General features: G+C 32.5%; 1 protein-coding gene across 1 annotated transcript; it reads right to left on the bottom strand.

Moving 5' to 3' along the window:
• Window positions 1-4,891: 4,891 nt before the first annotated feature.
• LOC131803925 (endocuticle structural glycoprotein ABD-4-like) lies at window positions 4,892-13,081 on the bottom strand. The gene is made up of 3 exons (XM_059125857.1): window positions 12,907-13,081; window positions 8,199-8,317; window positions 4,892-6,192 (listed from the first exon to the last, which is right to left on the bottom strand). Exons 1-3 carry the CDS (start codon window positions 12,913-12,915, stop codon window positions 5,925-5,927), a joined length of 396 nt encoding a protein of 131 aa, XP_058981840.1. The 5' UTR covers window positions 12,916-13,081; the 3' UTR covers window positions 4,892-5,924.
• Between the last annotated feature and the right edge of the window lie 1,268 nt (window positions 13,082-14,349).

Below are 14,349 nucleotides of genomic sequence, written 5' to 3'. Positions count from 1 at the left end.
ACATCGCTAGATCGACTCCAAATGTTCTGAAACGGATTTGGTCCAAAGAGACCTGGTGTCTAAAACCGTTATTTCGACTAGGCACGTTGTGACCGTATCAAATGATATATACCCTCTGTAGCCATATGGCTGGGGGTATAATTAAAACGTATTATATCGTTAATTGCATAGCAGTTCGGTCAAATTTCTGATTATTTATTATCACCATAAGACTGTTTATGTTAGTAATTCTTCTATGAGTTACCTTTAATTTTGTAAACAATTAAATGCATTTCTTATACAAAACCAGACAATATGTACCGGACATAAAATAAAATTTTGGGATTGCAAAAAACGACCGCGAAATGACAAAAACTTGGTCCTATATTAACCAGTAAAAATTCCATAAATTCATCAGCGACGATAATTTGTTTGTTTCAGCGGAATTTTCCATTTACTTCGACAATTTAAATTAATTTCCAGTTTTCAATATAAATGAAACTTTAAATTGATAAATAATTGCTTAATGCCCAAAAGAATTCATTGTATTCTTACTTGCTAATTTTGCAAAATGAATAGAAGAAGATATTAGCAAATTTTGAAATAAAAAAACATGCCTGAGTAACACAACATAAATAAAACTCCGTGCAGACGCTTATCCAAATTTAAAATCTATTAAATCCCAAATTGGAGAGAATAAATCTTTTAAATGACATTAAACGATGAACACCCTATTTGTCAATCTTATAATTATAGAAATTGCCAATATTAATATATATATATATGTTCTTATGCAGACCTGTTCGCAACCTGTCCATAAGTTCACCCCCACACCGGAACAGATCTGTCGTCATTTATCAAGAAGCGATAAAACTGAATATGAAATCAACAAATTATGCCAAACAAAACAAATAAATTTCGCATACCGAATACGAAGGTATTTCAAATTTGTTTCTGTGGCATTATCTTGAAATCGATGGAGTGAACAAAACAAATCACAAACATGACTAGTTAAACCGGAGCTGAAAACGGTTTTTGGGGTTATATATTTTCGCTTCTATGGAGGGAAAATATCAAATGATTAAAAGAGCCATTTAATTTGTATGACACACGTCGTTTATCTCCCGGGTTGTTTTATAATTGTCACAATGGATATTTTAAAGCAAGGATAGATAGCAGAGGGACCAAAGACATCATTGTACTGGAAATCTCAATACTACACGCACAGCTAGAAACGTAATTTAACTTCGAAAAAATTGAACAAATGGTTATGACTGATTTTCAAATTTTTTTATCATATTTTTAAAATTAGGACAAAATGAACATTGGTTGGCATTACCGGTCCACGTTTTCGTACAGCCCCCGTTCAACAATACCTTCCGAAATTGGGTATTTTAATTATTTTAGCCATATTTTCTATACGATTTGTTTGAAACTCGCAATGGGTTCTTACTAATGTGGCGTAACATTGTCGACTTGGGCATCTTTGTCTATCGAATTTATTAAAATTTCTATCAAAATTTAGATATACAGGGTAAGATGAAAAAATTTCAACCAACTTCAGACTGCTGTCATTTTTAAGCCACTCGTCCGACAGCTGTTAAAATTATTCCAGTGACAGCTCATTATGTTGTTTACAAGCGTACAAAAGCATTTTGGTAAGAATTCTCCAGGAAAAAAAGTTATTCGTGATGGAATTTAAGCGTGTTACTGTGATTTCTTTATATTTGGCTGGAAAACCACAAGTGGCTATCGTTAGAGCACTCCAGCATTTAAATGTGAATAAATCGTTTGTGTCTCGTACCATCGCTCGTTACCGTGATACTGGTAGCGTAGCCCGATGTCAAGAAAGTGGGCGGAAGACAACAGAAACATCAGCAGAAATGGTTCGAAAATAAAGAAGCGACTCGATCGAAACCCGCGTCGTAGTGGCCGAAAAATGGCTCGTGAGCTGAACACATCGCACTATTCCATTCGGCAAATATTGAAAAATGAGCTCGGAGTTAAGCCATTGAAATTCCAAAAAGTCCAAGAACTTACACCGCAACAGAATGAAAATAGACTCAAAAGAGCTAAAGAGTTGTTTTGCTTGGCCGAAAGTGGTGAACTGCCGAATTTGGCTTTCACCGATGAGAAAACATTCGCTGTCCAGCAGTTTGTGAACAAACAAGATGATCGTGTTTACATCCCAAAGAGGTCAGCTGAAAATGTGCAGCTTCAAGCGCCGGTCATGGTGATGCTGTGGGCCGCCATAACAGCCGATGGTCGCTCTCCGCTCGTATTAATCGTCCGTGACAAGAGAATAAATGCCGATTATTATCGCGAAAATATTCTGGAGGGTGTATTAATATTTGGCACGCAAATATTTTGGCCGCAGACCTTGGACAATATAACAGGACTCAGAACGCGCCGCCCAAGAATGGTTACAAAATTAGGTTCCTCGCTTTATTTCCAACGCACAATGCCCACCAAAATCTCCGGATACCAATCCGTTGGACTATTGTGTCTGGAGTATTTTGGAAAGCAAGGTTGGAACTAAAAAATACCAAAGTGTCGATCACCTCAAGCAAGCGCTTCGCTGAGAATGGGACAATGTTTGAAGGCCATAATTCGTGCCAAACGTGACCAATTCGAAGAAATCTAAACTTATTCTAAAATTTGATGCCATTTTTTCATTCATTAAAAAAAAATGAAAAAATTAAATATTTTTGCGTTTGACTTTGTTGCAGTTTTTTTTTTATCTCACCCTATATATTGCTAGCTTAACACGATGCGCTTCGCTACCGCATTTGCTTATATATGCATATAAAAATTTAAGATTTCATTGAAATTCTATAAATATAACGTGTTCGGTACATCAAATACATGAAATTGGCCGAAAATATTTATGGGAGCTATATCCAAATCTAAACTGCTTTCAATATAATTTGGCAAATTTATTTCTGTTCCAAATTCCGTTAAACATTCCAAAATTCATTAAAATTATAGATACATAGAGTGTTTGGTACAGCAACAAAATGAAATCGGCCGAAAATGTATATGGGATCTATATCCAAATTTTGAACCGAATTCAGTATAATTTGGCAAATTTATTTATGTTCGAAATTTCGTTACACATTCTAAATTTGGAGACTGTATCTGCAATAAATCAATAAATATGGGCATTTAAAATCAATTTTTTTACTGTTGTTACTTTCAGGCGATGTTACGTATATTTGGAAATTTTGAGTAAAATCTGTTCAGCGGTTTCCGAGTCCATTAATTACAAACAAACAATCAAACAAATCAATATTTTATAGATATAGAAGAAGAAAACGCCAAAACGTTTTCAAAATCCATTAAAACCATTGGACAATGAACCAGAACTATTTTAACGTTTCCATATGGAAACCCCAGAGACCATCAGTGACCTCAATATAAAATGTCAAAACTTCAGCTATCCCTTTACTTAATACTAAACATTTAGTACTCATCACCAAAGCAATCTACTTTCCTCTATTCTAGACACCAACAGTGAACCAAAATTATAACCATTTTGTAATTTTGGAATAATAATTCTCAGCATCTGCAAAATCACCACCAGACATTGACATCTATCCCTTTACCCAATACCAAGGATAGTAGGATTTAGATATTTTCGTACTGTGAAAGTCGCAACAATCCCCATATCTCAACCTTAGACACCAACAGTATCTACATATCAAATTTCAGAATTTTTTTAAAACACATTTCCGAAACCTCCTCCATATTCCCAAGTTACACATGAATAGCGCCCCTATTACCAATTTTCAGAATTCAAGCACCATCTGTTCCGCCAATACCAAAGTGTACCAAATATAGTACTATTTAGGACTTTTCACGTATTTGTAGTACACATTTCCAAAACCTCCTCTTTATCATAAAATTACCAGCAACAGGGTCCCCAATACAAAATTTCAAAATTCCAGCTTTAGTCTTTCACCCTTAACCAAACTGAGTACCATTAGTACCATTTAGTACAAATTACACTACACATTTCCAAATCCAGCTTCAAATATCAAACTTACTGTACCATTTCAGAAGTTTAGTTTCAATTTAGAACTTTTCGTAACCTTAAAATTCTAATTTTCAAAAACACTTTGGTATAACTATCCTCCACTTCAACAGTGACTCTCAATCTAAATCTCATTTCAATTCTAGTTCATTCCGTGTGTCTAATGCAAATTCGTTTCATTTTAGTACGAATTTATATGTGTCGTCTCCTTTGGTGTTGCAAATAAATTCATAAAGACAAAGTACTTTGGTCTTAGAGACCAACAGATATCGCAATATAAAATGTCACGTTTGTTTGGTATTTGGTAAAGGGATAGAGCTGAAACTATCCCTTCACCCAATACCAAAATTTAGTACTATTTAGTACTTGTTACAATTATAGCACGCATTTCCTAATCTCAAATACAAATACCATCCATAATCTAAGTATCAAATTTCAGAAGTTTATATTTATTCCTTCCCCCAATACCAAATATAGTACCATTCTGTGTTTTTCGTACAATTATAGTACACATTTTCGCCTTCATATGTCCAGGCTACACATGAACAGCGACCCAATACCAAATTTCAGATTTCAAACACTAGGGGAAAATAAATTCGATGCTTAGTATTCGTATTTGATGTTTCAGAATTATTAAATTAAACATAAAATATTTCAATTTTAATAAAAATAAAAATGTTAGATTTCAGTATTTATTTTTTTGTATTTTTTTTTTCGTTTCTTAAGGACTCCAGGCGGAAAAACCTTTGACGGCAAGATAATACTTTGACCTGAATATGCCTCCTGATAGACCTTATTAAATATGACTTCGTTCCAACGAAAGTAACTCGACTTTCTAGAACCCCAAATCGAACCCAACAAATCAAAAAGTCTGAAAACTAGTTTTTGTAAAGAATCATTTATTCTTTATTTGCATACTTACAACTTATTTATACAATTATAAACATTTAACAAACAAACAAAATATTGATTAAAAAATAATAAAAAAAAAACATTACAAAAAGTTTCTCGTATTCGTAAATATTTACATACGTACATTTACATACATTGCTGTTATGGAATTGTATGTTTATTACTGCATAAAAATGTTAAATAATTTCGTGGTTTCTCTTTCATGTTTCTCGTTTCATGATTGTTTAAAAATAATAATTATTTATTAAAAAAATCTTTCTCATTGTCCATCAAACAATCAGCAGCAGTGATATCACATGTATCCGAAATGGCAAAGTTCCGGCGACTAATTACAAGACAAGGACATCGTTTTGTAAATTAAAATATGTTGATGTTGTTTTTTTGTAGAGCAGAGAAAGAAGTTTAGAGAGGGAGAGAGAGATGGGGGCGAAGAGAGCCTTTTGTGCATAAACAAGTGCTTGGTTAGAAACATGGTGACTTAGTGGAGAGAATATCACAAAAGAGAATTAAATGTGACAAGTTTAGGTGTGAGAGTAAATGAAAAGGTGTTGTTTGTTTTATTTAAAAGAGAGCAAGTGAGAATCATTGATTTTATTTTGGTTTTTTTATATGGCTCATTCAGTCAGTGTTGTGTAGTTAATTTTATTTTATTTTTAATATTTTTTTTTTTTTTTTTGGTTTGTAATGAACTCACTTTTATGATCTTAGAAAAGAAAGAGAAATATGTATATATGTTTGTGTTGTATAGATATAGTAAGCTATAGAGTTGTAGAGTGTTGCTTTCCCTTTTGTGCAATGGAATTGCAAAGAGTGACTTATGCTTAAAAGAGTTTTCTCCCGATGTTAGAGAGACATAAATTGTTTTTAGCTCTTCTTTGCTTTTGTTGATTTCGTTTTTTTTTTTTAATTTTTTCTTTTGTAAAGGCTCTAGTTTCTGTTGTTGTTGATAAATTGGGTTTCATTAATTTCATTAGTTTGCGCTTCAAATTCCATGTGTGCCTTAACGACGTTTCGAGGGAGGCAAGCTCAACAAGTAGTCCAAAGCCTTTTGGATTGCTGGTGGGATTGGTGGGGGAGTGGGCAAATGATCACCTTGTGGTTGGAAACCATTTTCATCATCGGCAGCATAATTCAAGGTGATGAGATTGCCTTCGGGCGAGGTATAGGAGACTGAACCCTTGGCAATAATGACATCACTGGTGTCGGGAGATGTGGCCTTTTTCAGGGTGCCAGTTTCTTCACCCTTTATGCCGTTGGCCGTTTCATAACTAAAAGTGGAGAAGAAAATAAAAAGAAGGAATTTTAAAAATTGTATTATTGAATAGTTATGATCGGTATAAAAATGTTATGTCATGTTGACGGTATTATAAATTGAAATAAAGATTTGTTGTTCTTTAAAAAAAAGTACCACCAATTTCAATGGGGTTCGTCCTTGGGTCAAACAAATCAGCTGTATAACGTTTTGTCTCAAGCGGACATTAATTTAACTCCAAAGCACATGGAAAGACGGCCTTGGTGTTGGATTCTATGCAGATCATAAAAAAAAAACTTTTCTAATGCTCAAAAACATAAAATCCGTACTACAGTAGGGTATAAAAATATGTAATCTATTTGACAATAACATTTGAATAAATTTAAAGGCAAGGAGTACTTTTTCTATATATGGATAATTACACTGGAAACTGACTTTCAGCAACAAATACATTCACAATCGAATGACAATGACAATATGGTTTCCTAAAGCTATCCGGTATGCTATTTCTGAATTTCTGCTCAGAGTACGTATAGGATAAATTTCCGGTTGTTTTTTTAAATACTTTTTAACTATAAAATATCTTTTAAAAATCTGTATATTAATTTTGGCTTGGAAAAAAATCTTATTCTCTAAGATCCGAAATATGTATATTGAAATTAAATATTTTACAATTATATCAAACGTATGGGACAAATTGAAAGTAAATTCTGGTTCAAAAATTATCTACATTTTATTGCAAGAGAGAATTTTTTGAATATATTATTGTTAACAATCACAGTCTTGTATTTTAACACAATTTTCTTTCAGTTCCAAGTTCTAAACAAGTGAAAAAGCAGAAAGTTCCGCCGAACTATGAATACCATTTGAGAGAAATAGGCAAAATTTCAACAAAAGTACTTGAAAAAAGGCTGCATAAATAATATTGGAAGCTATAGGAAGACGGAGACCTATAACACCTATTAGGAACTTCAAATACGAAATTTGAGACAATTCCGGTAAGAAATGTCGCCAAAATCATCAAAATACCAATTTTAGTGTGGGATCGTTATCGAAGAACCTGTGTAGGCAATTTTCTGTCATAGGTCGTAGAATCTATTAGGCACTTCAAATACGAAATTTGATACAATTCCAGCGAATAATGTCGCTAAATCATCAAAATACAGAATATACCTTTATATGGGGGCTATACGAGGATATACAATTTTATGTCATAGGCTGTTGTATCCATTATGAACTAAAATAATTAAAATACCGAATACTGTTATATGGAGGTATTGTTTTATGGCTATACGAAGACCAGGACCTGTTTGATTAATTTTCTATCAAGGATGTAGTACTCATTAGAAACTTCAGATACGAGATTAGAAACATTTTCGGTGAAAAGTGAGGCGCATGACTAGGAACCTCCTTAGAATTCCCAGCGGAAATTGGATACTGCAATATTGTTCTATAGTCTAACCCATAATTTATTTTTCATGAAGAAATCATAAAAGTTAGTTTATATTTAATACTAGTCCCTTCGGCGTTTCTAACCGTTGTTTCCTGCTTTATAAATGTCGTCACGATTCCTCGTTATATTTTTAGAGCTAAATTTAAAAAAAAATGTAATTATAGGAATATTGTACTCTGACCTCTAGATTTATTATTAACTACATTGGTTGGGATTAATGTAATGTCTATCAGATTTTTTGAATCTAGAATTTGATGCCTAAAATATTCCTTGAATATTGATTAATATATCTAGTTTTGTTTCTTAGATGTGTATATCAATTATGTTATCGTCCAAAGGAAACAAATGCAAAACTAGTAGATTCTGGCAGGTTCTGGGACAGAGCTATACTTTTCTTAATTCGGGTTTGTGTCTTAAGTCTTTTGTTTTCAATTAGTTTCGTTAAGTTTCATTTAAGCTTGCATAAGCAAAGGTTTGTGTCTTAAGGCTTTTGTGTTGTTTTCATGTGACGCCTGAAAGTATGCTTTAAATTTTTATTTTTAGTTAGTACAACTCCAAGCAATACTTACGCATAATTATAAGAGCCATCAGGCTCAATATTCGATTCTTGACTAACAATTGCAATGGGATCTTGTGGTCTAGCCAAAACCAAAGATGCTGTGCAGGCAATGAGAAATACGGAAAGTTCCTGCAATGAGAAAATAAAAAAAAAAAAACACAATAAGATTAGCATTGTTCATTCTTAATTATATATTATTTGATTTTTGTTTTGTAATTATCATTATCTAAATTTAATTGAGATTGATGTTTACACGGTTGGCTGGTAAATTTTTCGTTTGTTTTATATGCAAATTGCAAATAGTTTCTAACTTTCTGCGATGATTCTGTAATTATCATGTTAACAATGAGTTTGTGTTGTGTTTGCTTTTCCGTTTGTTCCTCAAATAATTGAGCATTTTTTTTTTTAATTTTAAAAATTAATCTAAACACACACACACATACAACTTTTGTTTAAGATGGGAGGATGCTGTTCAGTTGGCTGACTATGAAGTGAGATTTGCTTTGTTTTCTGTGGCGTAGATCTGTGTGTAAATTACGTGGCATGAAATGACCTTTGTATTGTTTACTTGATGGAATGATGAATTACCTCTGTGCCTTGAATTGAAGTGCGGAAGGTAGTTAATGAAACTACTTTTAGGAAAATGAAAATGTTTTGCATTACGCCGAAACTGGCAGAATAAAAAATAAAAACGTGAGGGTGTAGTTGTTATTAGATGTTGTTAATAGAGATTAACCATTATATTTTGGATCCCTGTATTTGAAAATTTGCAAGTTTTGATAAAATATACTTCAAAATTATTTGCAGATAAGAATTGAAACGAAGTTTTGCGTTTATTATTTGGAACTAGGTTTAACCAAGCAAGTGATGACAATTGCTCATATTTTTACAATTACCAGCTATTACCCTCCTTTTTGGGATGAAGGACGCTAAAACTTTTTGCCATTTTAAAGTAAAAGGTACCATATTTTTGCTTTTGCTTTTCTAATGTGCTTGTTCTCGACTAAACTTTGAGATATTAAAATCAATAAATTCTTGGTTCGATATTTTTTTTACCAAAATATATTGTAATAATACTTCAGACTGCTATTTTTAAATAATAACACAATATTTTTTTTCTTTCGCAATAAATCCAATACAAACTGTTGTCATCTCTCATGACCCATTATCTGTTAAGGCAATGTTTGTGGTTTTGTTGGCAAAAAGGCCATTCGATCTGCTTAAAATAAAATAAAATTAACAGAAATAAAAAATAATTGCCAATTATGTGGCTGGCCATATAAAAATCCATAATCTTTGTGGCACACATGATCTGTGGCAAGTTTCATCATTTGTTGTGGTTGGTTGTTGGGGTTTTCTTTTCAGTTTTAAAGGTTTACTGTCAGACTTAAGTTAATGTCTTTTGAAGAGTTTAACACGCCACCGTTAATAAACGCTTTGGTGTTTGGGCGTCAGCAAAGGCATCACAAGAAAAAAATAACAAAACAAAAACATTAACTTAAAGACCTTTCAACTGGGTAGTCCATTAAAATGGTTTATTATTATTTTGTCGTAAAATGTCAAAATGCAAGGAAATCCTTGGAAAAAATATATTTTCTTGTAGATTTTTTTTAATTTTTTTGAAAAGTGATTATTATTAAATCATTCGATAAGACAATTGTAAATATTTAGTCGAGAGTTCTAATCTCATTTCTTTTGAAAATCCTTTAGTTTTTTTTTTTTTTTTTTTTTGAAATTCTGCAAGATGTATAATTTTATTCAATAAATATATTCTAATGGAGAGCTTTCTGAGATATAAGAAATAAATAAATACTTAATAAGAAATAAATAAATCAACTATTTCATTTTTAATTTTTGTCAGAAATATTAATAATTTTAAAAAAATATATTCTAAATTCTTTTTATTCTTAAATTCGCTATAAAAAATAAACTCAAATGAGTTGATATTAAACATACATTTTGGAGGATATTCTAAGAAGCTTAAATTGCTTTTAAATTTTTATAAATTAATTCTAGTTTTGCAGTGAAATTTTTGGGCGGAGCCTACTATGTGATACCCCAGAACCCTGTAGATAGAGTAAAAGCTTCTTTTGATATATACCCTTTTATAAGATTAAACCATTTGCACATATTTTCAGAACATTATTAGACTATTTTAATAAATATTTCAAATATTTCAAAGGTTCCTTCACTCAATTCGAATAAGCCTCAGATCTGAAAAAGGTATTTTCGAAAAGAAGAACAATTCATATATTTGATGTTGGTTAATGATCTATTTCATTCCAAACTACTATATACGTCAATGAAACTAGTATCAATGTAAAGTTCAGAAGTTTCCCTTTTAGTTACATGGGATTTCGACGGGAAGCGAATTTCAGTTATAAAACTGGATTGAATGAAAATGTTGGTATTTTTCAACCACTAGTTATTATCCGATAACCATCCAAAATGGTAGCCCAAGTAAAACTCTAGCCCCACGCGAAATTCCATTGATCAGTTTTTAGCCCATTTTTTACCAAAACAAATTTGTGGCGATCTCCAAAAACAATGGGCTTCTATTTTGGCACAAGCCTTAACTCCATGAAAAGTTCGTGGGGATTGGAGCATAATTGTAACCTGTAGCTGTAGCTTTAGTCACAATTGTCTATCGAATTACCCGCAAACAATTGTCCTTCAAAAATGTTCAATATCAATCCCGTTTTGTCATAAAATCCATATAATGTGGATCCGATCGATTTCAGAAGTTTAACGACTCTAGCCGCATGATAAATGAGAGTTATGGAGTGGATCGACACATCTTTATGTGATATCAATTGATATTGGAAATATTACCACGGACCAAGTTTGTACTACTTCAGGAACTCGGTTCGTTTTACATGAGATATATGCCAAATTTTTCTAAAATTTTACATTTTCAGGGAAGGTGCCAGAAAGAGTGGACCGATATATTTTCACAGAGAGAATTTGAGGAAAATCTGACCTCTATAGGGTAATTGTTATCATTTAAATTTTGAATTTTTGTGGGACATGGAAAGAAGTTTGAAGAAAATCCAATATTGATTTCTCACTTTAAGAGGGTTATTATTGTTCAAAATTTCTAGCAAATATGAGGGAGATACAGGAATGGACATTTAATGAGGAATAAGCGTTAACTGCACGTTATGAGCCATATCAGGTACCCCTTTTTTTATTTTTTTTTTTAAATTTGAGCTTTATTTAATTTTGTTCACAATTGGTTCAGAATGAGCACAAATATTCGAATATGATATGTTCGAAATGAAGCACTGTTTTGACGTTTAGAGAGAGATATAATTGTTCTAAATTGCGTCCTTTTGCGGGGAAGTACAAGAAGGAGTGGGCCAATCTTGTCTATTTTCACAGCTGACTTACGACTCATCTATATAATACGATGTTTCAAATTTAAGCTATATCGGGTATTCACTTCTTGTAACTTGTTTGTGGAGAAAATACCAAAAAGATTGAACCGATATTTCCCATCTCCGAACTCGATTGAAGTTTGATGCTAATATTACGATGTACAAAGTTTGAACGAAACCGGATACTCAATTCGAGAGCTATCATGTTCATCATCTAGTGAGACGGACTAATATGGCTTGATCCAAATGTACTGAGACGTATTTCGTCCAAAGAGACTTAGGGTTTTAAACTGTTATTTCGATGAGGCACATTTTGCACAAACGATATATAGCCCCTGTAAGTTGAGTGTATTATTAAAAAAACCGCAAAATATAAAATTTCTTTACTCTTGGCCTACCCCATATCGAAGATCAATGAGAACTGGTTGTAAGATTTTAGAAACCTAACATACCGATTGAGATGATAAGATGTCCACAGTGGGTAATTTATGCTATAATTTACAGTTCTAGATATTGCATTGGGGGTCTCCCGCACTCCTATCTGAATTATGTAACCAAAGAATTTCAATCAATTTCTATCATTTAATGTTTAATCTCAAGTCAGTGCAAAAAATATAAAAGATCACGGAAATATTTTATCACCAGACGGAGGTGCTTATTGATCACCTTAGGATTTTGCACTGACAGTGGGTAATTTATGCTATAATTTACAGTTCTAGATATTGCATTGGGGATCCCCCGCTCTCCTATCTGAATTATGTAACCAAAGAATTTTAATCAATTTCTATCATTTAATGACTAATTTCAAGTCATTGCAAAAAAATATGAAAGATCACGGAAATATTTTATCACCGGATGGAGGTGCTTATAGATCGCCTTATGATTCAGTGTTATGTGGACGAACATCAAAAAATTAGAATATAAAATAATTGAATTATTGCTTGTATAATTTCCAAACTCTGTACAGTTCCAAGACAATTTGTGCTGCACAAAAGTAGGACCATCTTATTTGTCTTGAGTTTCTTTCTAATGGTGAGACTCCAGATTAAGTCCAATTGTTGAGTACTGTTGCATCATTGGAATTGGATAATTTGTATGCACCCCTCGCTACCCATTGCACTTTTTTCAATTACCTTGTAGAGTGCAATAGGTTTGTAGGTATAAAAAAAATTGAAAACCTAAATTTCAAAACAAATGTTTTTTATAAACACACACTTTTGGGATATGAAAATGTCCTTACTATGCGGAATATTGATTCTTTTGATACTTTTAAGTCCATTTTAAAGTACACACATTTCTTCACAAACATACATATTTCTTCACAAACATACACACACTTACAATATTCATTTTGTTGTTGTATTTAATATTTGTTTGTTGTAATAGAAAATTAAACTAAACAATACACGTGTTGTTGTAGTTAAATTATTTTTTGCCAGTTACTGGTATTTTATTTATTATTATTTTTTTTTTTTAAAGATATCCTTTCAAGAATTTTGCAAATTTCTTGCAGAGGTCTTTAGAAGTTGTTAATTGAACGAGAGAATTTTTTATGATTTCTAATGCCGGCTACCAGCGCTATTTATACGGCTTAAAGATGCAACCAAATCCAAGCCAGGCAAGCACTGCTGTTGTTGCTCTCCAATGAAAATTACACACAAAGGCACACAGGGCAGCCAGACGGCGGGCCAGCAAGCAAGGCCCACAACTACAGACAAACGTGCAAAAGCAATACAAAACGAAATGCTCATACGTTGACGACGAAGACGACGACAACGACAACAAAAGCAAAGACAAAGCTAAGAACAACAAAAACACCCCACATATAAAACGACGGCAACTAAGGCAAAAATCACAGCAAAAATGCAAAGAAAATATTGCAGTTATAAAAAACGCAAACGAAGATGCTAAAGCACACACACACACATGTGCAATCTTCACAAAACTAAATATTACTGATTTTGTTTACAAAAAGCAAAAATAAATGAAAAAAAGGCAACACTAAACAAATAAATAAATAAATAAAATCCAACACGCCTAATAGTTAAGTGATGAGTTGAACTTAAAGAAAACTAGCTCAGCATTACGACAAAAGACCAAGCCATTTGATACCCTACCGCAGTGAGAGAGGTTAGTATGTATCCTATGGGTGTTATGGTTGTTTGATATTTAAATTTGATCAAACATATAATTTTGGTTGTAGTGGGAGTAAAATGGGGTATACTAATTAATGGATCTATGATTTATAATTCAAGAATTAACGAAAATAAATTCCACAACTTTAATTCCTAGACACGGTCTTTCAACAAATTCCTTGAGCTTGACATTTCCATAATCCTGACACATTCCAATTTTCCACATGACATCAATTCATTCTCCAGACTTTTTCCGATAATTTTCTTCTATGTACCGATGTTTTGACCTGAAATTTTATGTCCAAAAAAGAACAAGTTGAAAGCAGTAAGTTCGGCCGGGCCGAACTTTGAATAACCTCCACAATTTAGAACGATTTTGGTAATTTTCAAAAAATAAAATCCGTTAAAAATTCTGTTAAAATCTTAAAAGTACCGAATATAGCCGTTATATTGGGGTTTATACGACGTGAACCTACATAGGGTTTCTTTGTCATAAGCCATTACCATATTCAAATTCGAAACTTGAAATAAACGGGGAATAATGTAGCTAAAATTATCAAAATACCGTATATAGGGAGGTACCGTTATGTCGGAACTATACGACCAGCGTATACAATTTTCTGTCACAGGCTGTAGCATCCATTATGAA

Source organism: Musca domestica, unplaced genomic scaffold (genome assembly GCF_030504385.1).
Source record: "Musca domestica strain aabys unplaced genomic scaffold, Musca_domestica.polishedcontigs.V.1.1 10, whole genome shotgun sequence".
Taxonomy (NCBI): domain Eukaryota; kingdom Metazoa; phylum Arthropoda; class Insecta; order Diptera; family Muscidae; genus Musca; species Musca domestica.
This window is presented reverse-complemented; position numbering and strand designations above follow the sequence as displayed.